This window comes from Oxyura jamaicensis, chromosome 2 (genome assembly GCF_011077185.1).
Source record: "Oxyura jamaicensis isolate SHBP4307 breed ruddy duck chromosome 2, BPBGC_Ojam_1.0, whole genome shotgun sequence".
In the NCBI taxonomy this organism is placed as follows: Eukaryota; Metazoa; Chordata; class Aves; order Anseriformes; family Anatidae; genus Oxyura; species Oxyura jamaicensis.
In genome coordinates this window covers 44,075,588-44,099,216 of record NC_048894.1, presented here as the reverse complement: position 1 = coordinate 44,099,216, position 23,629 = coordinate 44,075,588, and the positions used below count along the sequence as shown (strand labels likewise).

Below are 23,629 nucleotides of genomic sequence, written 5' to 3'. Positions count from 1 at the left end.
TTGCAGGTTTTGTCTGTTTTAAGTCAACTTACTTTGAAAACTTGCTTAATGTTTCCTTTCAGTTTTTTTAACTACTTCCTTTACACTCAGAGCCATCCTTTTTACACTGTTCGGTATGAGGAGTAAAAAATAATTGTGATTTTTATAGCTGAGTAAAATTACCCCCATGCTGTTTTAAATGGTTCATTCAAGTCGTGCGTTCATATTATAGACACTATTTTGGTGCTTCCTGTGCTGCCTCACCCTTCCGTTTTCTGAAACACCTGCAAATGTGCTGGTTGTGATGGGCAGAAAGAAGCTAGCTCCATTTTCCTGTTGATGCTGAATAGTGCAATGAGGTACTTTGGGCCTGAACATATACATTACAGAAGGCAGCAGTCTGGACTTCTGGAAATCACAGAGTCTCAGGATAGCTCAACTTCGAAGGGAGCTCTGGAGGCCACTTGGTCCAACCCCCCTGCTCAGGCAGGGATGCCTAAAGTGCTTCTTGGTGTTCAGACAGAACCTCCTCTTTCAGTTTGTGTCAATTGCCTTTTGTCCTGTCACTGGGCACCGCTGAAAAGAACCTGGCTCTGTCGTCTTTGTACCTTCCTTCAGGTACTTAAAAACACTAAGGTTTCACTGCTCTCTCAGCCTCTCCTCATAGGAGAGGTGCTCCAGTCCCTTCATCATACCAGGGAGCCTACAGCCAGACACAGCACTAATACTACCACCACTCAGAAAAGAGTATCAAATAAATTTCTGCAATCTCAAGATCTGTAGGCTAATCTCAGCTCATTTCTATGTGGGATGAAAGCAGCTGTGTACTTCCCATTGCATCTCTAACAAGGTGACAACTTGCAGTTCACCAGAAAGAGAACCTCATTGAAGATGCTGCCTTATTCTTCAGAGGGGTTGTTGGGTTTGGTATGGCTTAGTTGCATGTGGAGTTTCAAAGAAGTGATTGGGTCTAGTTACACTGGTACAGAGAATAGGTCAGGATGTCCCTTGATTTGAGGGGACAGGACAGACATCTTGAATGTGTCCTCTTAATATACCTGCAGCCATCCAAGCACTTAGCTTGGCTTCTATATGTGAGGAGAGACTTGCCATAATGCGATTCTGGAGGGCTTGTGAGGATGACTCCAAGATGACATCTGTTGCGACTTCGTACAGTCTGCACTAAAATAAGGAGGGAACATGTTAAGTCTTCCAGTGACTTTTTTCTTCAGTTTTCACATGTAGACTAGACTGACTTAGGCACGTTGTTTCATTGCAATCTCGCTTCCTATTAGTATACTTCAGGTCTGCTTAGACTTCTAAACTCTCTGTGACACCCTTAGCAGAGTCATTTTAGTAGCCGTGAGCACAGATGCCGTGAGGCTGAAGACCTTTAGCCACAGCTGTAAAAATAGGGTGTAAATAAAACCCATGTAATTGGTTCTGCACGGTACTACTCCTTGGCCACATCAGAAAAATGCCTGCTATGCTCTCAGGCTAACAAAATACATTTTTGTTAGGAAAAAGTGTAATAGTGAATTTTGCCTGGAGTTTTAGTTTCTAACAAAATGTTTCTCTGCATACACGTGATGTCTTTTTAGTAACACACAATGCATCATGCAATGAAACAGCAGTTTTTTGCAGGATTGATATTTCACGATGATGAATCTGTATTTTTCATACAGTGATGTTAAAAATAGTAGGATGTTTCACCATTAGCAGGTCCTCTTCTCTGGAAAGACCTATGGATATGAAGTGCAAAATATAGCAACTAATGAAAGAAAAATATGCAGAATTCTTCGTTGTGTGCCGCACGATCAGTAACTACTCCTTTTATTTGTCAAAGGAAATAGTTTGATAGCTACCTGTATGTTGCATTAGGGCAAAGTACAGTTACTTCTTTTCGTATAGAGGATGAGTTGGATTCTGCTTCTGCAAAGTTTTGTTTCTTTACACAGTAACTGTACATACATGTTTTAGTTCTCCCAAAGTTATTTAAGCAGTATCTGTCATCACAGATCCTTCCGAAGTGAAATCTCCAAGTGTGTGTATATCCAAGAAAAGCCAACCACACAGCTGGTGTGTAGTACGCTGTGTCACTGTTCTGTGTGCAAACCAGAACATTGAATGGATGCTGCCAGCTAGAAGAACATGCACAGGGATGTTTGGTACCTCCTCAGCGAGGCTGAAACACTTCAGGGCCTGCTAGATTTTCCTATATATGGCGATTTTATGGAAATGTAGTTGTTTTACTGCGATTCTTGTCCTTTTCTTGGGACTCTTGCGATATTTTAAGCTGATTCCTTTGACTGTTCCGTTCTTCCTTCTGTTTGAACTTTTTATATGCTGACTTTTAATTTATACTTTAATTATTTTGCTTCCCTCCCCAGTATTTTTCTCTCGACTTAAATTTAGCTAATGTACTTTTATTATAGCAAACATAATTTGTCTGTAATTACGAATGCTCTGTGGAGTCTCCTAAAATACTTCCTGCAGAAAGGCAACATGAAGTGTTTTAGTGTGGGGGGAGTATCGAACAGAATGCTAGAACGTGGGGTAGGCTGTACCACAGCATAGGTTTCTTAGAGAAAGATAAAAATCTAGGAAGGGCGTTGATGTACAAAAGATGACTTTATAGAAATGCACCAATTAGCACATTCTAGGTTTTGTTAGCTGTTACATGGTGAGAGATAATGCACCAAAACTTTTTGGCTGCTTTCAAGCTACACAGCAGGAGAAGGATTTAAGCACCTCTACAAAAGCAAAGGGGTACCTTGGGGTAAAATTGCCTCTCTGTCTTGTGAGGCTTTTTCTTTTTAATCCTAGAATTCCAAAGCATTCTGCTTTCTGGCATCAGACTATTAAAGTATTAAAGCACTTTGTGATTTTTAACCGTGAATAGTCATGTTGAATTTGCAAGCCTACATGGTTTGGTAGTCTGCTGGCCTCAAAATGCTTGGTACATAGAGGATTGAGGTCCTAAAGTAGCATAACAGAAATGCAATAATTGTTTGAGTTAATAGTGTACGCTTAGTACAAATTAAAGCTGTAAAGGAAATTACCCGGTAGTGTTCCTGTTTCTCTCTCAGCTAAACCATAGTCAGTATGGGTTGTAACTAACAAAATGAGTAAGTGTGTAGATGCATGTGTGTGATTTACATTGTTAAATAAAGCTGTAGCCATCCTTTGGCTTTAAATGCACATCAAGTATTTTGAGCAGGCCCCAGAAAGCAAGATGCAGTTGGGTGGCCAGCAGTGCGGTTCACCCTTGAGCTACTTGCAGGACAGAACTGGTGTGCTCTGTGTCCTGTGACCACTGCCAGCCGCCACCGCCCTTCCCTCAGGAGGTTTCTGCCTTTTTATTTATCTTACTTCAGCTGTTTGGTTTCACATGTACAGATCTACGAAGTGCTAGGTTTTAAGACTCAAAGTTGCTGCTGAAATTTCCGTAGCATTGAGTTGTATCTGAAATTTAAGAGCATGGTAAATATAGTATAGATTTTTTTTTTAATTAAATTTTAGACAACAACATCTAAGCTTCCTGTATTGAATGCAGAGAGACTTCTGAAATATTTTCTTCTAGGCAAACTTTTAATAAAAATTTGAATTAAATGTTAGCTTTTACAACGAGTAGAAACCAACTTGCTTTGTGCCCAGCAGTGCTTCTTTTTCATCCTTTGGTATGTCATTTCAGTGGGGACCAAGGAAGCTGTTAAATGTTTTTTATTTTACAAAAGCAGGAATTAGGAGGAAAAAAGAAGAATCCTAGAGTCTAGTAGAGATCACCGTTAATTTTATTAAAGACTTGATGGATTTCTAAAAGCAGACAATGACAACAACAAAAACAGTGACCAAAACACGCACTTTTAATGATTGGCCCTTAACGTGTAAGAAAATAGCTTTACATAAATGATTTAATTCATCACTTAGCCATTAGCATTAACAAGTGTTTTTAAAGACGCATTTCTGAAGGAAAAACAAATATCACATTAAAGTGACTTTTTTTTTAAAGAATTTCTTGTTGCATAGGGTAACAAATAAATAATACCTAGAACAGTTTATATTAGTCTTTCAGAAAGGAAAAAGCTTTGAATACAAATCTATCTTAATAATCTGTCTATCTGTGAAGGAAAGGTAAAATCTCATCTTCTGAGTGACCAGAGTGGTAACCTTCAGCTTTCACTAACACTTTGCTATCAAAGATGTGATGTATTTCAAACTGTTATGCATCTTTGAAGTCTTGAATTCTGTTGTGTGTTTTTTTTTTTCTTTTTTCTTCTTTCCCTTCAGACTATAAAAACTGCCAAGCTAGAGGAACTACTGTGTTTTGTAGTTTAGTGGAATTGCAAGTTCCATAAGTAATGCTGATAATCAAGAGTAGAGTAGTAAACCCAATATACATCTTAATAATACTTCACAGTTTTGATGGCAATTATGTCTGCTTTCTCAACAATTATTTTAAATTATATATTTACAGATATATGGAGTTTGGGGGTCATCCTCTTTATGTTGGTGTGTGGACAACCACCATTTCAAGAAGCAAACGACAGTGAAACTTTGACTATGATAATGGACTGCAAATACACAGTGCCACCTCATGTGTCCAAAGAATGTAAAGAGTAAGTAGAGTGCTAAAGAATTTAAGCATTCATAGGAGTGGATTTTCATTATCTTTGAGAGTCCCCATACAATTTTATCAGTGTGGGATTACTCCTTGTTCATTAATAATATACAGTACCTACTGCTTTTGCTTCGTTGTTTGTATTTCTTCACATCAATTGAGTAGTTTCTTGGGCATCAGTATAGCTTCTTTTATTTCCTGTATCTGTTCTTACTAAAGGTTAATCTCATGACACTTAGTGCAAGTAGGTTCTTTCCACACTTTTGTGAAACTTCATTTTGATTTTATGCAATGTATCTTTCTTTCATGTGTCTCAGTTGTCATCTGTTTTATAAACAATTAGAGAAGGTACTCACCACTGACAGGCTTTGGCCACCATTCTTGCTGGACAAATTACAAGGTGTTGCTTGGAGAATTTTGTGGCAGAGGTGACAAAGTTGATGATTCCTGTAGGTTTCTGTTCAAAATACAAGTTGTCAAAACCCAAGAATATCACAGCAAGTTTTGCACATCTCCTACTGAAATTGCAACTCCAAATCAACATTCTAGGCAGTCACTGGGAAAAATAATGTCTGCAAATACCATATGCCACTTGGGAATCATGACTCATTTTGATACGATGTTTTTCTGCAGTGTTTACTGCAGCTTTTTTTTTATATGTTCCTGTATTGATATGTTCTATATGATGAAGATGGGTTAATGAGGTCGTTAGTCCTTTTAATATATATCCCAGCTGCATCTCTGTCCAATCAAAAGACTAGAGCAGCACCTAGGATTCTGTTAGTTGACATGGAAGGAAATGTCTGTTAGAACTATCATAATGACCATTCCTCTCCACCTGTTATCTGTGTGGTCCAGGAATCTAATGCATAGCATGATGCCATAGCTGGCTTTCATGTCTTGTAGTGTCTAGCATTTCTGGTAGTAGGGAAAAGCTGCTATTAGTGCTCTCAACAGCTTGAGGAGGTTTACATAAAGGGATAGGTTTAAAGTACAATACAGGAAGAGGTTTTAAAAGCTCTTATTAGTGAATTCTATCAAATCTCTTGAGATGCTGCATATGGTGCTGGAGTCAAGAAATTACTGGGGTTTTGTATCCTTTTGCTTAATACACTGGCTAACATTAATTTCCTTAAAGGCCTGAGTAGATCTGCTCCCCACATGTGGCACATCAGCAATTACTGCCAGTGGCCAAAGTGTTTGATGGGTTAGGCTCTTGTAGGGAAATGACTCTCAGACTGCCTAACCTTACTGCTTTGTGTGAAAACATTTGTGGTGTTCTGGGGTGCATAAACAAGCTTAAAGCAGGAGGCACATCTGGTACATTTGTGGTGCACTTAACTACAGGTGTTTTAGTACAGGTGTAGTTTAAAGAAGTGCATAATTTGCTTTCTATCTCTTGCAATATTAATAAAACTGAAGGAAACAGGCTCCCCTGTCTCACCTGGCCTTTCCTTCTGGTAAAGGCCGAGACCACAGATACTAAGTGTATATGTGATGTTCCTTTTTTACAATAAAGTTTTAAGAAGTTTATATTAACCTCCATTTTTCATTTCCTACATCTCACACCAAAATAAAATTGCAATTACCCTTGCAATTCGTGTGGCCTTGCAGTTTTGAAGTTGCATGGTATAATATAGTCAGTGGAGTAACTAAAGCCATATGTAAGAACTGCTGAACTTTCATTCTGTGTTTTGAAGCAATGAAGTTCCAGCAAAACCTTGGCATCGAAACTGATATATACATGTTCTGTTTATTGTTCAAAGCCAGAAATACCTCCCCAAAACTTTTTTTTCATGATATACACTAAAACTTTACATACAGTGACCAAGTAGTGCTAATCACGTCTTCTTTCTCTGTTTATTTCTGGAATGTATGCATTTCCCTACCCACACTTGTAAACACTCGGTATCAACCCATTAGTTTGTCACTTCATCATCCCAGATAAGTGTTTTTTTCTCTAAGTGTAGAACAAATCCCTGTCCTTTCACAGATACTGAAGAATCAAATGTCTGATAGCTATTTCAAAACAAAATATTTCTACTTATCTTGCCATTCTATATTCTTGTTGACAGCAGCAATAATAGAAAATTATATTTCTATTATTGTACAGACCAGCCTGTAGGCCATCTGTCACAGTTGCCATATAAACCTATTAAAAAATAATCAGAAGAATCTAAGCATAGTAAATGAAAACTATAGTGTTTATGATATTTATAGTTTTCAATAAATAGATAGTTTCAGCTCAGCAATACTTGGAATGTCTTTGAGAATAAACAAGTTCTCCTCCCATTGTTTACTATAGAGATTTCTAAGGATCTTTCTGGACTGGCAGTAGAAAATTTCTTCATAATATTGCTCTTACAGTGGCTACTTTTTAAACACATGAGTGCATTTTGTTTAGATTTATTTTTTATTCACAGTCTGATTACACGGATGTTGCAGAGAGATCCGAAGCGAAGGGCATCTTTGGAAGAGATTGAAAACCATGCGTGGCTCCAAGGAGTTGATCCTTCTCCAGCAACAAAGTACAATATTCCTCTAGTGTCATACAAAAATCTGTCTGAGGAGGAACACAACAGTATAATACAGCGCATGGTTCTTGGTGACATAGCAGACAGAGATACAATAGTGGAGTAAGTTCTTAATCTTCTATGGTTTATTTTGTGCATCTGTCATTGCATTTGATTAAAGAATTTCATTAGAACCTGGGTGTTTCAGTGTTAAAATATCAAGCCATTCAGTTAACAAAGTATTACTATCTTGCTCCTTCTGGGATGAGAAATACTTAAGTAGACCCAATTTGCCCTTAGGCAAAATTTCAAGAAAATCTGTTGGAACAGTGCTTGATTCCCGCAGTAGTGTGCAATCTCGAGCAAACCTGACTGCATTGAAATCCATTCTTTGACTTGTGCTTCTTTTCTGTACCAGTTAGTTATGTCTGTTCTCATGCATATTTAGAGGTGATAAATTCTAGCATTTTTTCCCTTAGTACTCGTCTAGTATGCCTGAATCTTTGTAATTTAAAATACTGTTTCTTTTATCTGGATATTGCAAAATTGTCATCGTCACTGAGTGAGCTTGCTAGAAAGCTGTATAGTTTCCTCTAATACATTAAAACCCTCAAAACCCTAAAATATTCTGTAGGTTGAAAGAGGATGTAATTGTTTTTTTTTTTTCTATTTGTTCATGTTTAACTTGACTTACGAACTTAATTCTATTGTAAAGTTAATGTGACAACCCTAAAACAACCTAGGTTTTTCATCCAGTTACGTAAATATTACTACTTTGGTTGCATGTGCCAATGGGAAAGCCTACTACTGGTGCATAACATTAATGAAATACAATTTTATCATAAAAAGTGTTCAATAGAGGAAGATTTTTTTTGAATGATAACCTAAAAATATCACCATTCAGCCACAGTGAAATTAATAGACTTGTTGGCTCTTTATTTTTAGTAAGACCAAGACACTCTTGTCAAAACATCAAAAATGCACAGTTCTGTTTTCAGGTGCTGTTCCTGCTCTGAGAAGTACAGTGATATGTGAGCTTGCATGTCCAGTTTTCAGCAAGCCATTGATGTATGGTTTATTTCATGTTTTGTACTTTCCCTAGGGCACTGGAAACTAACAAATACAATCACATCACTGCTACTTACTTCTTACTAGCTGAAAGGATCCTGCGAGAAAAACAAGAGAAAGAAATTCAGACCAGATCTGCAAGCCCTAGCAACATCAAAGCTCAGTTCAGGTAAGAATTTAGGAATCTAAATGTGTTTTTCTGTGTTGGTGATGATGGTTTTTTGGTGGTGGTGGTGGGTTTGTTTTGTTTTTTTTTAAAGCTGGTTTGTTATTGAATTGCACAAGCACTAATACTTAAAAAACTGCAACATGCTTATTCATTGCCAATTTTAAGTGTGTTCAGAGTGCTCTGTGTGCTTCAGAATTTGCTTTGAAATCAGCTACCAATATTTTGAATTTCTACCATTTTCAGGATATGACTAAAGAATTTGAATTTGAAGTCTGTATCTGAGGTAGTAAGTTTTCACACCTGCTAGGAAGAGGCATGTTCATTGACCTTCAGTTCCTCATAGAAATTGTGTGTGTAATTTTCCTGGAAAAAGTCAGTTGCATAATTCCTAAATGTGTTAAAGAGGAATTAGGAATAGATGAGAAATCATGCTGAACTTGATGTTAGGTTTAGTTGTTAGCTTTGCTCTTAATGGACTTGAACGCTTCCTAAATCGAGCTTAGAGCAAACACCTTCAGGTTATGTTATTTTATTTTTAATCTAGTTTGGTACACTTCTAATCTAAGGAAAATCATTGAAATAATTGCTTTAATCATCCATTTAAAGATATTGCCATAGAATTTTTAGTTTGACAAAAGGATTGTTTAAAACACTTAAAAGTTCCCTGAAATTTTCAAAGCCTCAGCTTATGACAAACAGTAAAGCAAAAGTGGGGAGAGAGGGATTCTGCCATGTAGTTGGTGATAGGTATGTTCAACCAGTCCATTTGCTGTTCAACTCATCAAAGCATCACACATTTTCAGTTACAGAAGCGTATGCTTGAAAGCAAAACAAAAAATCTCACAAGGTGAATAGTTACTTTGCACACAGATACTGGGGATGGCAGGTTTTGAACACTTATTTTTCTTAAATACTTTGTTTTTCATTTGCTGAGTAAGTATTAGACTATACCCAGGAATCTGCTGGTGCTGAGAAGGATCTTCGTTGGCCTGTCTTTACAGTCTTTCCAGTGAAGATGGAAGTGGTACTGAGACATTTCCATTAATTTTTAACCTCCAGTCTCTTCAAAAAGCTGCTTTTTAGGCTTTGTTGAAATATTATTGTTAACTGTTATTAGCAATAATAACGGTCATTGTCAGCTAATCTCTTAATGAGAGGATATTAAGTGCTTGTGCTGATGTTTAGAGTTGCTGCCTACCTTCAGTGTTGTTACTGTAGCAGAGAAAAAGACAAGATGGCTCATCCATCTCAAAATTTCTTTGTGCAGCTTTCATGCAATATCACAGTGAAGTCATATAATAGGAATGATAGAAGGGACATAAATGCTGTGGTTCCCTTCTGGTGCACATCCATGTTTTATTTGGCCCAATTGATAAAAGGTACAATTATCTTTAATCTATAAAAAATGAACTCTTGTTACAAATGGGTTCTAAATCTGTGAAGTTTGCTTCTAAATTTTTTTAATATTTTTTTTCCTGCATCAGTTTCATTATTTCGGTAAAACAGCCACTGCAGTTACATCAGGAACTAGGACAAATAAGTCTGTTGAATCTGAATCTTGGGATGAATTTGTAACATTGAATGGAGTGGTTAAAGCCTGCCTCCCAAGTATGAATTTTCTTTTCATGACAAGCACACACCCAAAAAATGAGGGAACTCTTGCTGTTAGTAGTCCCAGGTAGCATTCAGGCTACTCCTTGTCTTCAGGATGGTTCTAAATTCAAAGTGTTTTTCTAGAATGACCTCATGGGAAAGATAACAAGGTAATGCATTTCTTTTATTTTGAGAGTTTAAAAGAAAAAACAAAACCAACGCAAATAATTGACTTGCAACCTGGAGCTTTCTTTCCTCTGGCCTGCTCTCCCCTTAGACCTACTGGGAACAACAGTGGGGGAAAGCAGGGAGGCAAACATGGACTGCTGTGTGATAAACATATTGTAGTGAGGAGGTTTATTGCCTGGAAACTGCAGTACTCTTAGATGCTATATTTACTCTTTATTGTGACAGCCACAGAACTCTCTGCCTTTTTGCTGACAAACCAGTCTGTTCTTAAAGCACTGTACGTGCTTGAAACATTTAGTTCTTCATTTTTTGTCACTTCTGTAGTTACGCTTCTCATTTACTTAAGTCCTGTTTGTTAATCACTGACAGTTGTTTGTGTTTAAAATGCCCACCATAGCACAAGTCTTCAGAAACCCAGGCCAGTGGTTTCCAGCGTTTCTGGAGCCAGCTGGGGCCTGAGGAAGGGTGCCAACCTCTCAAACCTAGGAGCACCCCAAGCTGAGGCTCCACTTTGTGCCGGACAGCTCGGGTCAGAGGTGCCAGCTGGGTGGCCTCCCTCAGGGCCAAGCCTCCCTGGGGTAAATTGGTGGGAGGGCACCAGCAACTCCTGGCCCTGTTGTTACAGGTGCCCTGGTGGATTTTTGTACCCCAGAATTTTGGCACCTGTGTGGACGGGCATCTCACACTTCAGGATTTTTTTCTATCTAGCAGTTAAAGATGCAGCCTTGGGAATGTCTTGTAGTATGCTACCCATGTGTAAAGAGAAGTCTCCTGCTGCAGCTTTTCATGCATTGTGCTGAATTGTTTTAGTTATGTAAAGTCATGTGATTGGCAAACTTTTTTTAAAAAAAGATAACTCTTAAGTGGTTACTAAAAAATTCTCGTTCTCAACAAGAAATGTGGAGCTTACACAGAATGAAGCAATTGAATTATTCTGTGTAAAGGTGCTGGTCTCTAGGTGTTGGTCTTTTGGACTAGGCTTTCAAAATACAGCTAGAGAGGAAAGACTGTCAGTCTCTGTTCTTTATTCTGTATGATGTGAAAATTCCAATATATTTCAGGTTTTAAAGCAAAATATAAATCATTAGATACTGGCTTAGATACTGAAGATAAAGGACAGCTGCTGCTAACTGTAAAACTGATTTACTCTCGAGTGTCACCTCTTTCATTACATTCATTACTAACACCTGAGGGAATGGCATGAAGCTCCAAAAGGGGAGGTTCAGGTTGGATGTCAGGGAAAGGTTTTTCACATGGAGGGTGGTCAGGCACTGGAACAGGCTGCCCAGGAAGTGGTCAGGGCACTGAGCCTGCTGGAGTTTGAGGAGTGTTTGGACAGCACTCTTAGACACATGGTCTGATTTTTTGGGTGGTCCTGTGTGGAGCCAGGAGTTGGATCCATGATGCTTGTGGGTCCCTTCCAACTCAGGATGTTCTATGATTTTGATTTGAGGCTAACGCTCAGTACACAGTCATACATTTTGAACTGTGTTTATTCAAGTGTCATGGTCTTAAGCACTTTAAGATCTGAATTCATGCAAATGTACGACTCCAGTTGCTGAGTTAGGGTCAAATAAATGTTTGATCTCAATTCATGTGTTTGAAATTAAAGGTGGTTTTGCAGAACAGAGCTTTGTCTGAATGAAATTTACTGAAAGTAGAGGAATGTTTCTTCTGACTTACATATTTCTTATGACTTCACTTGTGTTAACTCTAACCTGATCTTTATATTAAAAATACTGGGGGGAAAAATAACAAAAACTTCAGACTGTAGTAGAGTTGTAAACTACTTTTATTCAACCTGGGCATTAATCACCTTGTATCTTCCTCTAGGGCACTGGTGTTTCTATACCTGCTTCAGATTATTTTCTTGAAAATGAAATTATGTAAAGCTCTCTATTGCTTAATTCATTTTCTGAACAGTGATTTTTTTAAAGATTTCATTTGACAGTAACCAACAGAATTCCTAAACCTTGCTTACGACGTTCTTTTCAAATAGCAGCATTTCTAGAGGAATGCACGTTCTTTGAGCACGTTTCCTTCTCAGTTACTCAGTATTGCTCCTTACAAACACTCAACTCAGCAGGCCAATCAGTGTGGCAGTGCTTGTGCTTTTCTTGTATAGAACTTGAATCTTCTTACATGTTCTTAAATGCTCACAGTGATCTGACTTTGCTTTTATCCTTTGTACTTGTTTATGTAGGCAGTCATGGCCAACGAAAATCGACGTACCCCAGGATCTGGAGGATGACCTTACAGCTTCGCCTCTCTCCCATGCGACTGTTCCTCAGTCTCCAGCTCGCACGGCGGAAAATGTCCTCAATGGCCACAGAAGCAAGGCCCTTGGTGACTCAGCAAAAAAAGAAGACATCCCTGAGTTAGCCGGACCGGCAATTTCAGTGGTGCCACCAGTGAGCTTAAAACCCACTACAAGTGGCCGGAAGTGCTTGTTCAGAGTAGAAGAAGATGAAGAGGAGGATGAAGAAGATAAGAAACCTATTTCTCTTTCTACTCAAGTTGTTCTGCGCCGTAAGCCTTCAGTTACAAACCGTCTTACTTCAAGGAAGAGTGCACCAGTCCTCAACCAGATCTTTGAGGAGGGCGAGTCAGATGATGAATTTGACATGGATGAGAACTTACCCCCAAAGCTCAGCAGGTTAAAAATGAATATTGCTTCGCCTAGCACAGTGCATAAGCGCTACCACAGGAGGAAAAGCCAGGGACGGGGCTCTAGTTGCAGCAGCTCAGAAACAAGCGATGATGACTCAGAAAGTAGGAGACGCCTAGACAAAGATAGTGGCTTTACTTACTCCTGGCACAGACGGGATAGTAGCGAAGGGCCGCCAGGCAGCCAAGGAGATGGCGGTGGACAAAGCAAACCAAGCAATGGAAACGGAGGAGTAGACAAAACGAGCCCAGGGGATAACAACAAAGGTGGGGGAAGTCCCTCCAGCAGCTCCAGCGGCAGCACCAACAACACTTCGGGTTCCACTCGCAGATGTGCTGGATCTGGCAACTCGATGCAGTTATCATCTAGAAGTGCAGGGGATCTGGTTGAAAGCCTGAAGCTAATGAGCCTTTGCCTAGGCTCACAGATTCACAGCACCACTAAATACATTATTGATCCTCAAAACACTCTGTCCTTTTCCAGTGTAAAAGTACAGGAGAAATCAACGTGGAAAATGTGTATAAGTTCCAGCGGAAGTGCAAACCCAGCTTCATCGTTGGGCAGCCTAAAGTTTTTTTCTGACCAAATGTCAGACACGGCAAACGAATTGGAACGGATAAAGAACAGGAACTTGAAAAATAACGTGCTACAACTACCTCTCTGTGAAAAGACGATATCTGTGAATATTCAGCGGAACCCAAAGGAGGGACTGCTGTGTACCTCCAGTCAAACCAGCTGTTGTCATGTCATTTGACAGCGGCCTGACTTTGATAGCTCGATCTACTTGACAGCATCATTCTTCCTGTTCAGAGCTGTGAACACCTTGTCACCAAACCCCCTTTTGTTGTCTTAAGATTTTTAAGTGGGCTTTGAGCAGTTATTTATTACACTTTAATTTTGTGTTTGCTTGATGGTATGACAATGCATGGTCTTTGCATGCTGCTAGCCAATATGTTTTTTCTTTTTCAACAAAACAGAATATTTTATTGTGTAATTTTTACATTTATAATTTTACTATGGAAGATCTGGATTAAATTTAAATGACTATCTGGATCCTAATGTAAATGGAGCACTTAGAAGTTTCATGTTCTGCACTTAAACTAGAGAGAGAAGCTTTTGTTTGCTTGTGAAATGTTAATTCTTGTTCTGACCTTCTGTGATATCTAAAATACGTGATATGTGGCATACTTCTATGTGTCTGAAACAGAACCAAAGCAATAATGTTTTGATGCTGAAAACTCTTCTGGGAGCTTTCAGATGTTCCAAGGCTTGTACAAAGCAAAGATGCACTGAAAATTAGTGATCTTGAAATATGATTTTAAACCCACACCTATTTGTCTTAACCTATAATATGGATAAAGTTGTGGCTCAAAAATCAAACTGAAAAGGTCTTGTTTTGCTAGAGGCAGTTGTGTTTGGTTGTTTGGGTTTGTTTTTTTGTTTTTTGCTTTTAAGAAAAAAAAGCAAGTAGATTTGTAAGGCAGCTTTTTCCCATAGAAATATGTTAATATTACAAGCAGACAATCTTCTTTTTTAATATAACAAAGGTAAATTATTAAGCCTACTTCTGAGTTTTTACATGCTAACTGAAAATAAAGTATTTGTATGAATTACTTTTGTTATTAGTATATCACGACACTTAGTATTTTAGTTTTTTACCTTGGAAGCCTTCCTCCCTCTCTCTCCCTGCCTCCCTGAGATTTCAAAAGGCAATAAGGGATGGAAAACCTTTAAGTAATTGGATTCAAGTTTATTGCCATTTACGTTTTTCATATTATTAAGTCTAACTCTTAAAATACTGCTGTTTCCCCATACGTGCACCAGTTATTTTCCCTCAGTAATCATGCTTTTTCATAAAGTCAGTAAAAATAGCATAGAGCATTTATTTTACAGCTATTTGCCTTTCTGTTGGATTTCCCATTGCCATGACAAGGTCTTGATTTAGAGTATTTGTGTACAAATGGATACTTTTGACCAGATAAATTAACTTGTGGAATTTTATTATCTAGAATAAAATATATTGCAGATTCCTAGTTTTGGGAAGGGCAAGAATGTTTTATTTTTTCATGCTGTGCACTGGGTCTTCTGAGCAATGCTAGTAAAACTGGTGGTATTATGTAGCAGCGCCCTGGCCAGACATCGGATGTCTGAGAGAAGTTTACACTGTTGAGCATCTTGTCACGTTGCAGAATGGTCACAGACGATGCATTTCACGTCCACTGTAGAGTGAGTAGAGCACCAAAGAACTGCGTTACGCTTGGTCTTAATTTCTACAGTTCATGACAGCTCTCCTTGATTAGTAACAAATAATAATAATAAAAAAGAGAGTCTAAATCGCATGGGGTATTCTTACTGGCTAGCCTAGCCAGGGATTTCACATTCTGCATCCTAAACAAGGCAAATGATAAGCATTTTACTTTTAGTTTTAGGAGATAGTTGCAGTTTAGTCAGTGTGATATTTATAAATCAAAAACTGCAAGAATAGACGTGTGGGTGAAGCCATAGAACATATTTGCTTGAAATTTTTTGAGCAGGGATCTTATAAAGGGCCAGAAATAAGATGTGTGGTTCACGGACAGTGAGCGTAACATCGAAGTAGGAGAAAAGTTTATAAAGGGCATTGGCAATAAACTTATTTGTTGCAGCTTTTTTTCCAAGTATTGTAAATACTCTTTCCTGATAATATGTACAGCCTTGGAATGGCACCTTTTAACTAACCCCAGGTGTATTTTGTTTCCAATGTTTTTATATACAAATGTATATATGGTGCTCACTTTAGAACAGCAGTGTTGACCATTTATGCTGCATAGTTGTATCATAGCCTTATTAGTTGTGTATGGTTGGTTGAACCTTTGGGTGTACAAATGTTAGTCTGAGTGGTGTCCTTTATCCATTTGTTGATAGGTGAATGACTGTGCATGTGGTGTACGTTGTATTACGTTGTCCTGTAAAAGGAAGGGCGAGAATAACCACTACAGTAAGATAATATTGGACCAAACTATTATTTAGAGCAAGTAAACAAGTTTCTTGTACCCCTTAACGTGTCTTCAAAAGTTGCATATAGTTACAGTAGTGTATAAATTAAATATTGTGGAAAAACAATTAGTCTTGTATTTTTCTGTATGTGTGTATATATATATATAAAAATGTACCTCTAGCAACTTCATCTGTATTTAAGATGTGACAATCTTGACACAGAATTTTAAGAGTAGCAGTATAAATAAGCAGAATTAATGAACAGAAATATAAACATTTCTCACCAAGAAAGAATCCGTGTGTGCGTGTGTGTGTTAAGAGGGTACAGAAATAGCAGCTGATCTTATTGCTTCCAGCAGTGTTTGGCTTTTCATTGTATAAAAACTCATGATGTGTGACAGAAATGGAAAATCCAGTTAATAAAAGTAATACCTTGATTGACGCATAACCTACGGTTTGCATGTCCATGCGGTTTGTTACTCCTGGTGGGCACGGTGGAGTGCACCGGAGGACGGACCTCCGGAGACGCGTTTGCTGGGAATGAGTTCTTGAGGCTGCGGACACTGAATGTCAGTTGAACACAACTGAGCCGTTCCTCACGTAACGATACATTGAAACAGAGAACAGTAGGAAGGGAAGCTCAGTTGCTTTGGAAAAAATACAACTTTGTGTGTGGTTGCATGTTTATTTGTAAACTTTCAGTTAACCTGGTACTATTCTCTCGCGTAGTTAAAAATTGTTAATTTGGGCTTAAAAGATGAGTTAAAAATTGTTAATTTGTGCTTAAAGGGTGTCTTGATTCGCATCTGCTAAACTAGCTTTTTGTGTAAAGGTTAAGGTAGCTATTTCTTAGGCAGAACTTCAAAAGGATTTAAATGGTTGAATGATTAGTAAACTCTATGAGCTACTGTTCACCTAGAGAACATTTACGATGAACTTGTCCAACTTCCCATCTCAGCAAGCCTAGGTCAGCTAGCTGCTACTTCTCTGTCTCGTGTCTGGCAGCTCTGGAGTTTACAATACAATGGGTTTCAACATCTCAGTTAAAATACCTTGCTGCATGTTTGTCTAAGTGAGCGAGAGCAGCCTTAGCCATGCACACGTCCATAAGTCATGGGAGGGACACCTCACCCACCCTGCTGCTGTAACCTGGGACAAATAAGGTGCTGTACTTGTCTCAGGTTTGTCTTGTTAGCCAAAACGGTTGTATACCAGTTTGCCACATGTGCGTAGGTGGTGTGTAAACTGATTTTCTTGTAACAAAGTATGGGATTTGATGTTTCACCAGTGCAGAGAACGTGCTTTTAATCCAAACCTCGACCAGTACTGTTGTTCTCTGTAACATAAAATGGTAATAGTAAAAAAGCAGGTGTTAACATCAGCACTGGATCATGTCAGAGGTAACTGGCAGGGCATGCTGGCGCTGCGCACAAAAGGCAGGCACCTTAAAGACAAAGCTGTTGGCACCCAAAACACGTAAGATACAAACCCATGCCGTAAGACGTAGCACTCTCCGAACATAAACTCCTGCTTGGTTTCTGCTGTCAAATGTAGCAGTATGCCAGGAGTTAATTCCCCTTATTTACTGCAACTGCTTCACAGTGTACGTTGTGCAGCCGAGGCCCACATTGCAGTGTTTAGGCTGCCATGTGCTGGAAAACATCTGCTCCTGAACGCTTGGGCTAAAATTAAGTGTGTCAGTACAGAGCTGGGAAAACAACTGAAATACCTAAGCTCAAATACAGGCATGGGCTGTCACTGACATCACTTGAAAACATCTGTGCCCTAACATCTAGCTAGTAGATTAACATTTTGTTTGTTTGCTTTCAAGGTACAGCGAAAACCATTTCAAGGTGAGGAGGGGGTAGCTGAGCCAGTAAGCAGCAGAGCTAGCCAGTGCTTCCGAAATGCTCTGCCAATTTTGCCCCACACAGCGGGCATCCTAGTAAGACACACTGGCCTGCCTGAGAGCACCTGATTTCTGACGTTTTCATGCACGTAACCACCCTGCCCTTAACCAGCTGCGGTTGAGTGATGCAGGGAAGAGCTGTGCAAGTGCTACCTCCTGGGAGGCCAGATGCCCCAGCGTGACAGGCTCAGCCAGTGCTGGACGAGGACTTCTGCAGCCCCGGTTTCAGAACCGTGCCTGGTCTGCAGGATGAACCAGTAAGTGCTAGCTCCCAGCCCAGGCTCGGCGAGGGCCCTAGAGCTGGAGCAGGTCAGAGCCTGGGCCTTACCTGCTCCTGTAACGTACATCATCACCAGAGACAGTATGGCCACGTGGTGTTGAACACATTAGTAGGGGGTTAACGGCATTCAACGGGCTATGTAATTATATGCAATTAATGTTTTATTGCTTTATGATCAGCTACCTGTGTGATGATGTACCCACTGGCTTTTGTAGCTGAGACCTTACCTTGCTGGGGAACAGCTGAACTGGTGGGGGTGGGCAAGGAGCAGCCAGGGACCCATGCCTCAGCAAGGAAATGTGCAACAGAGAGCTCTCACCACCCTCCTGTTTTTAAGACAAGGCTAAATAAAGCATCTTATTAACTGGTACATGCTGACCAGATTTTTTTTTATAAGCAAACAAACATGCTAGCCTGTTATGGTGAATATCTGCCTTGGCTGGCTGGCAATAAAAAGAGAAGAGAGGCAAAATGGAATGTCTCAGGCTGGAAAAGGTAAGACAGCTGAGCCACCGTGAGAGCCCTTCCAATGGTTAAGTCAGTTTACATGGATGAATCAGAGCAGCGCTGTCTGTCACTAATTGCAGATTATGACTTGCTTTCAGTAAAAGTGTTTGAGTAACAACATCTTGATGTGACCATACTTGGGGAAGCACAACTGTGACTCACTTGTTCAGCTGCCTGCTGATCTAGCCAGCAGGATCCCTCGGCAGTCATCGCGGTACGTCGTCCTGAGGGATGGCCAGGTACCCTCCTTGGGAAGAGGTTTTTGGAGATGTTTTACCCTTCCTGTTCTTAACACACAGACTATGATTATCTCTTTTAAGTATGAAATTGTTACAGCTTATTACAAGTTAACTCTGGCCTATTTGCATGTATTGGAAATATCAGTTTCTAGGAGTCAAGAGCCCTGAATTAGTGACAGAGTAAAGTCTGTTATACTAGAAGAGAACACCAAACAAAAACACAACGCTCCTATTTACTTTCCCAGATGGGGGAAGAATTGTTCTGTGAAAAAAAATGCATGTATATTTGGCACTTTAGAGGCTGTGAAAAGCAGGGGGCTTTTGTAGGGACTTTGCTAGGCTCTGAGGCAGGTCATGTCAGCTCTCCATAGCAGTTAATTTCAGCAAGCCCTTGTGTAACATCTTCCCGTTTCTTCCCTCTCAGTAGTCTGTCTTGAGAAATGTGGGGCTGGAGGAGGTGAGATGGATCTGTTTTCCTCTCCATGCACACTCAGCTTGAGTGCCCAAGGCCTGGGAGAGGTTCAGCTGAAGCCCTGGGAGCTAAGAGGAAGGGCTGACAAGCTCTTGCACCATGCCTGGGCTCACCCTCATCACGCCTCTGATGACAGACATGTTTTATATCGAGCAGCGGGGTGCAGAGAGCCATCGGTCTTCAAGGCCGACAAGTGAGGTATCGGGCTCTGCCAGCTCCGGGCCTCCAGCTCTCGGACAGGGAGGCACGGAGAGCCTGTCCTGAGCGTGTGGTGTGGGCAGGAGTGGTTCCACTGGCTTCGCTTACTTGAGGAAGAAGTGAGTTCTCAGTTGGTGCAGGAGCTCCTGAATGAGCTTTACAACTTTATTCCTTCAGATCAAGGTAGGTTAAAACACCCAGAATTGCTTGCCTGCTTGAATAGGAACCTTCCCTCACATACCGATTTCAGTGTTTTCCTCTTCTACTGCCCTCAAGTGTGCAGCCTGTGGCTGGTGGTCAGCACCCATTCATGCATTGCACCCCCTGCATGAACCCACTGCTGTTCATTTGCCTGAGGGGCCCGAGATGCAGCTACAGCCATGAACAACCTGCTTGGTGACCTTAAGGAAGAAGGCAGAAGACAATGGGCACCAGCCACCTCTGGTCTACATGGTTTTGTTTCCTCTTGCCTCACTGCACATTCCCCTTTTCCCCGCTGTCCCCTGTGCCCTTCTCCAGTGTCTGTGGAAAAAAGGCGGCTGTGGGGCACCACCCTCAGGCCCGTGGACTCGCCCATCAGCTGCACCAGGGGACTTGAGCACAACAGCAAAATGAAGTCTCCACTGCCATGTGCCTTGGCCATGCAGTTACCCAGACTAGGAACAGACACACAGATTACACAGCTTGCAGACGGCAGTCACTGGTAAATATCTTATTTATTCTTTCTGGTATTTTCATTTGAGAGCAGATTTTTGTCAGCAATTTTCATCTCTACCATTTTTTCCACAATTTTTACAACTGCATCTCCAGCGCAGAGAAAGAAAATAACACAGACACATTCAGAAGTGTAGACAAACATTTTTCCTTTCACATGAGAAATGAAAACTTGGCATCATGAATGGGAAAAAAAAAAAAACACACCTGTATCGGACACTCTGAAACACACAAATCCCCAGTAAAAGGACCAGGCAGAAGAAGAGGAGCTAAATTTCAGTTTGGTAACAAAAGATTACTTCGCCTTATACAGGTAATATTACTCAAACTTAAATGTTGGCTCTTTAAGACAGAAATGCTCTACCACGTTTGTATAGTAGCTGTGATGCTAAAAGAGGGGAACTATGCTGCAAACTATGGAAGGTCATAATTCCTCCAGACTTAGCTTTAGGTGGAGGATCCGCCTGAGGAAGAGCGGTATCGGCACTCATAGATACAGAGCGGCAGTGCGCAAGGAAGGACAACAGCTCATGTCACTTACACCACCAGGTACTAAACCTTACTATGGATTTTCCTACAAGTCTGCAGGAAACAGGAAGAATGGAACGACCACACAGACAGGCAACCAGAACGTCAGTTTGTACAAGTCATTTCTTTTTCACGTGATTACAGTTAAGACACGACTTGATTCCTTTTCCAACCCATCCTGGAAAGTTATTCCAGATACCTGAAACAGTCACTACCACCAAAACGTGCCCACTTTACACTTCTAATCCAGCACAAATTAACAGCCCAGCAGAATCCCATCAAAACAGCTGTCACAAGCCCACCAGAGCGTATTCCAACAGGAACCCATCCCACAGCTTCTTCTCCTGAACACGCTCAAACACACTGACTACGCAGCATGAGTGAAACTTCAACAAACTTGAGCTACTTGAGATTAAAGTGGGCAACAAACTGCAAAGCCAGGGAGCTTTCCTGGAGAATATGCCCTCCTCAAAAAAAGCTTTTTTGGTGGATCTCTACAGTGCTGTGGGGAGCTGTGCACCCCTCAGAAATCCCTGCTGGCTGCCTAGGGCAGAGCTTCCCTGGGTGCTGCTGCAGCCCTGCTACAGCTTCAGGCACAGGCTGTGGAAGAGCAGCAGCCCCAGAGCTTGCCCTGAAATAGCAGCAGCGTGGGGGGTGCACAATAGGAGAACCAAGTACAGGGACAGCAGCTGTAGCACTTTTCTGCTCCTCTCCCCAAGGGAACAGAGTCGTTTCTTACTGGGTCACACTTGCAGAGTTTGATAAATGCTAATTTCAAACTCCAGACAAAATACATTATTTTGGCTTAGTTGGATTATTCCTTTGTGGGGGCCCTGTGGCAGAAATCTGAAGTGTGCCAAGCAGGCAAATACCTTAATTGTAATGACAGATTTTTCCACACACCATTCCAGCAAGTATCATATAAACTTAAGTTACATCTACCACAGATGAAGGTCACAGCTGGAGAACATAAACTGTCCGAGGCTGAGGGGATTTTGGTCCTATTACTGCCAGAAAACAATGAAATATTAGGAAAATTACCTTTTTTGTGTGTGTGTGGAACGCAAGGGAAAAAAAAAAAAACCTCAGCTACTCACTACATACATGAGTACTAGTGTATCAAGTTTAATTGCTCTGTTAGTTCATTTAACCAGAAGACCCATTAATACAATGCCATAGTTCAAGGCCCAAGGTAGTGACATCAAAAGCTAATGTAAATTAATTAATAAATATGCAGTAATCTGCCTCTTCATCTTCATAAATCGCTGATCAGCAATCTGTATCCTACTGAATGCTTTTTACCCAGCTTTTGAGATTTTGTCAGGTTTACTTAGGTAACTAGCACGCAGGACTGTATAAAGCATACTTTATAATATTTATGTGCTAATATTTCTCAGGTCCTATAAGGAATAATCATGTATTTCATTATGTAGTGTATAAAACATTTAAATTAGTTTGCCATGTGCAAAAGAATAGCTAATAAGCAGCCTTTGAAAAAGGAGAGGATTAGCTATCATAATAAAGGAACGAAAGGGGCAACAAGCCCGAGGGACAGTACTAGCCTACCTCTTTATTTCTGTTTTCTTTTACAAAGTTACAGTTGAAAACCCTAGTTAGCTTTTGGATGCTTATTCACAAGATCTGTTTTCAATCACTTCAAGTATGGCGAGTCTGGCAGATTCCAGCCAGACCTTGCATAAGCTGGAGTGCTTTATTTAGTGTTAGCTTCACGAACCCTTGTATGTAAGGAACAAAGAGAACAGGGTAAATTACCTTTTTTTTACAGTATCAAGCAGTGAATATTTACCACGTATCATACAAGCAGGTGCCACCTACTGAATATATGGTGGAGTGCACACTGCGATCATCATAAACAAATGCTCACAACGTGCCCACATTTCCATGTGACTGCTGTAGTCATCTTCGTTTCTTCGTGTTTACTCCTTCAGTGACTCAGCCGCAAGTTTCATTTGCTGTGAGAGAAGTGAGAAAAAAAAAGAAGTACATTAAGTGGAGTGGTAGCAGGATGAATTAAACAAAACAGCAGAATTTGAAAGCAGGACAGTTCTGAAAACAACCAGATAATAAATCTATACAAAAAACGAATTTGAGCTTTGCTAACTGAAAATAAAAACGTGAGTCTGTCAGGCGTGACTTTTACAAACAATGGCTGTAACGGAGGTATTGCTTCTCCCATCAAAAAAGTCAGCAAATGATGATGCAATTTGTAGGTTAATTAATTCTTTTCATGATGAATAACTCCTCACGCTGAAATTAATGGGCCCAACAGATACAGAAAAAAACTTCTCCCTCAGACTCATGACCAGGAGAAATTGCTTTAAGAACAGCAAAATGAAAAGCCAGGGGACATTACTGTTGTACTGAAACCCTTCTCTGCCACTCTTGGGCAATAACCATGCTCATAAAGCTCTTCAGTTTTTCTGTATTGCCCAGCTTTTTTGCTGCTGAACTGAATGAAAACATCCTGTGATACAAGAAAGGGGTAGAGGACTGCTGTGGTGATGTGCGGTGTTTGCAGTCCTGTTGGTAACTGGTTTTGTTTTCATTATTTTAGGACGTCACCAGAGAGATCTCAAAGAGAAGCCAGAATAACAGTTCCAGGTATCAAAAATATCTGCCGAGCAGAGAAACCAAAGCCGCTCTTTGAGGCTTCTTGTCAAAGAGGATGTTTCACAACACAGAATTTGCAGCGGCAAGAAGAGCTGAGCTGAAACGGTGCCAAAGAAGGCACTCACACGTCACCGGTTATCAGCTAAAGGTCTTTCGATGCCTGGAAGGCCGGAAGCCACCTGGTACACTAAGAAATAATTGCAGAGACTTAGTTCCCCAAAGGAAAAGATCGAGGCAATAGTCAAATCAAGTCAAAGGAAGGAGACCAGAGAGCAACCCAAAGGACAAGGTGAGGAGCAAAGACAAGGAGAAGCACAGCACTGCTACAATTCAGAGTCCCTAGGCTGGTGTCCAAGGCCACTGCCTTCTTCTAGG

General features: G+C 40.3%; 2 protein-coding genes across 2 annotated transcripts in view; one reads left to right on the top strand and one right to left on the bottom strand.

Moving 5' to 3' along the window:
• SNRK (SNF related kinase) overlaps positions 1–16,218 on the top strand; it is a 43,388-nt gene extending 27,170 nt beyond the window's left edge. Inside the window, exons 4-7 of the mRNA XM_035317916.1 lie at positions 4,457–4,598; positions 7,024–7,236; positions 8,216–8,350; positions 12,336–16,218. Of these exons, the coding sequence (XP_035173807.1) occupies positions 4,457–4,598; positions 7,024–7,236; positions 8,216–8,350; positions 12,336–13,554 (1,709 nt within the window). The 3' untranslated portion in view covers positions 13,555–16,218. The remainder of the gene's footprint in view (positions 1–4,456; positions 4,599–7,023; positions 7,237–8,215; positions 8,351–12,335) is intronic.
• Positions 16,219–20,078: 3,860 nt separating this feature from the next.
• ANO10 (anoctamin 10) overlaps positions 20,079–23,629 on the bottom strand; it is a 117,236-nt gene continuing 113,685 nt past the window's right edge. Inside the window, exon 13 of the mRNA XM_035318039.1 lies at positions 20,079–22,596. Coding sequence (XP_035173930.1) covers positions 22,561–22,596 — 36 coding nt within the window. The 3' untranslated portion in view covers positions 20,079–22,560. The remainder of the gene's footprint in view (positions 22,597–23,629) is intronic.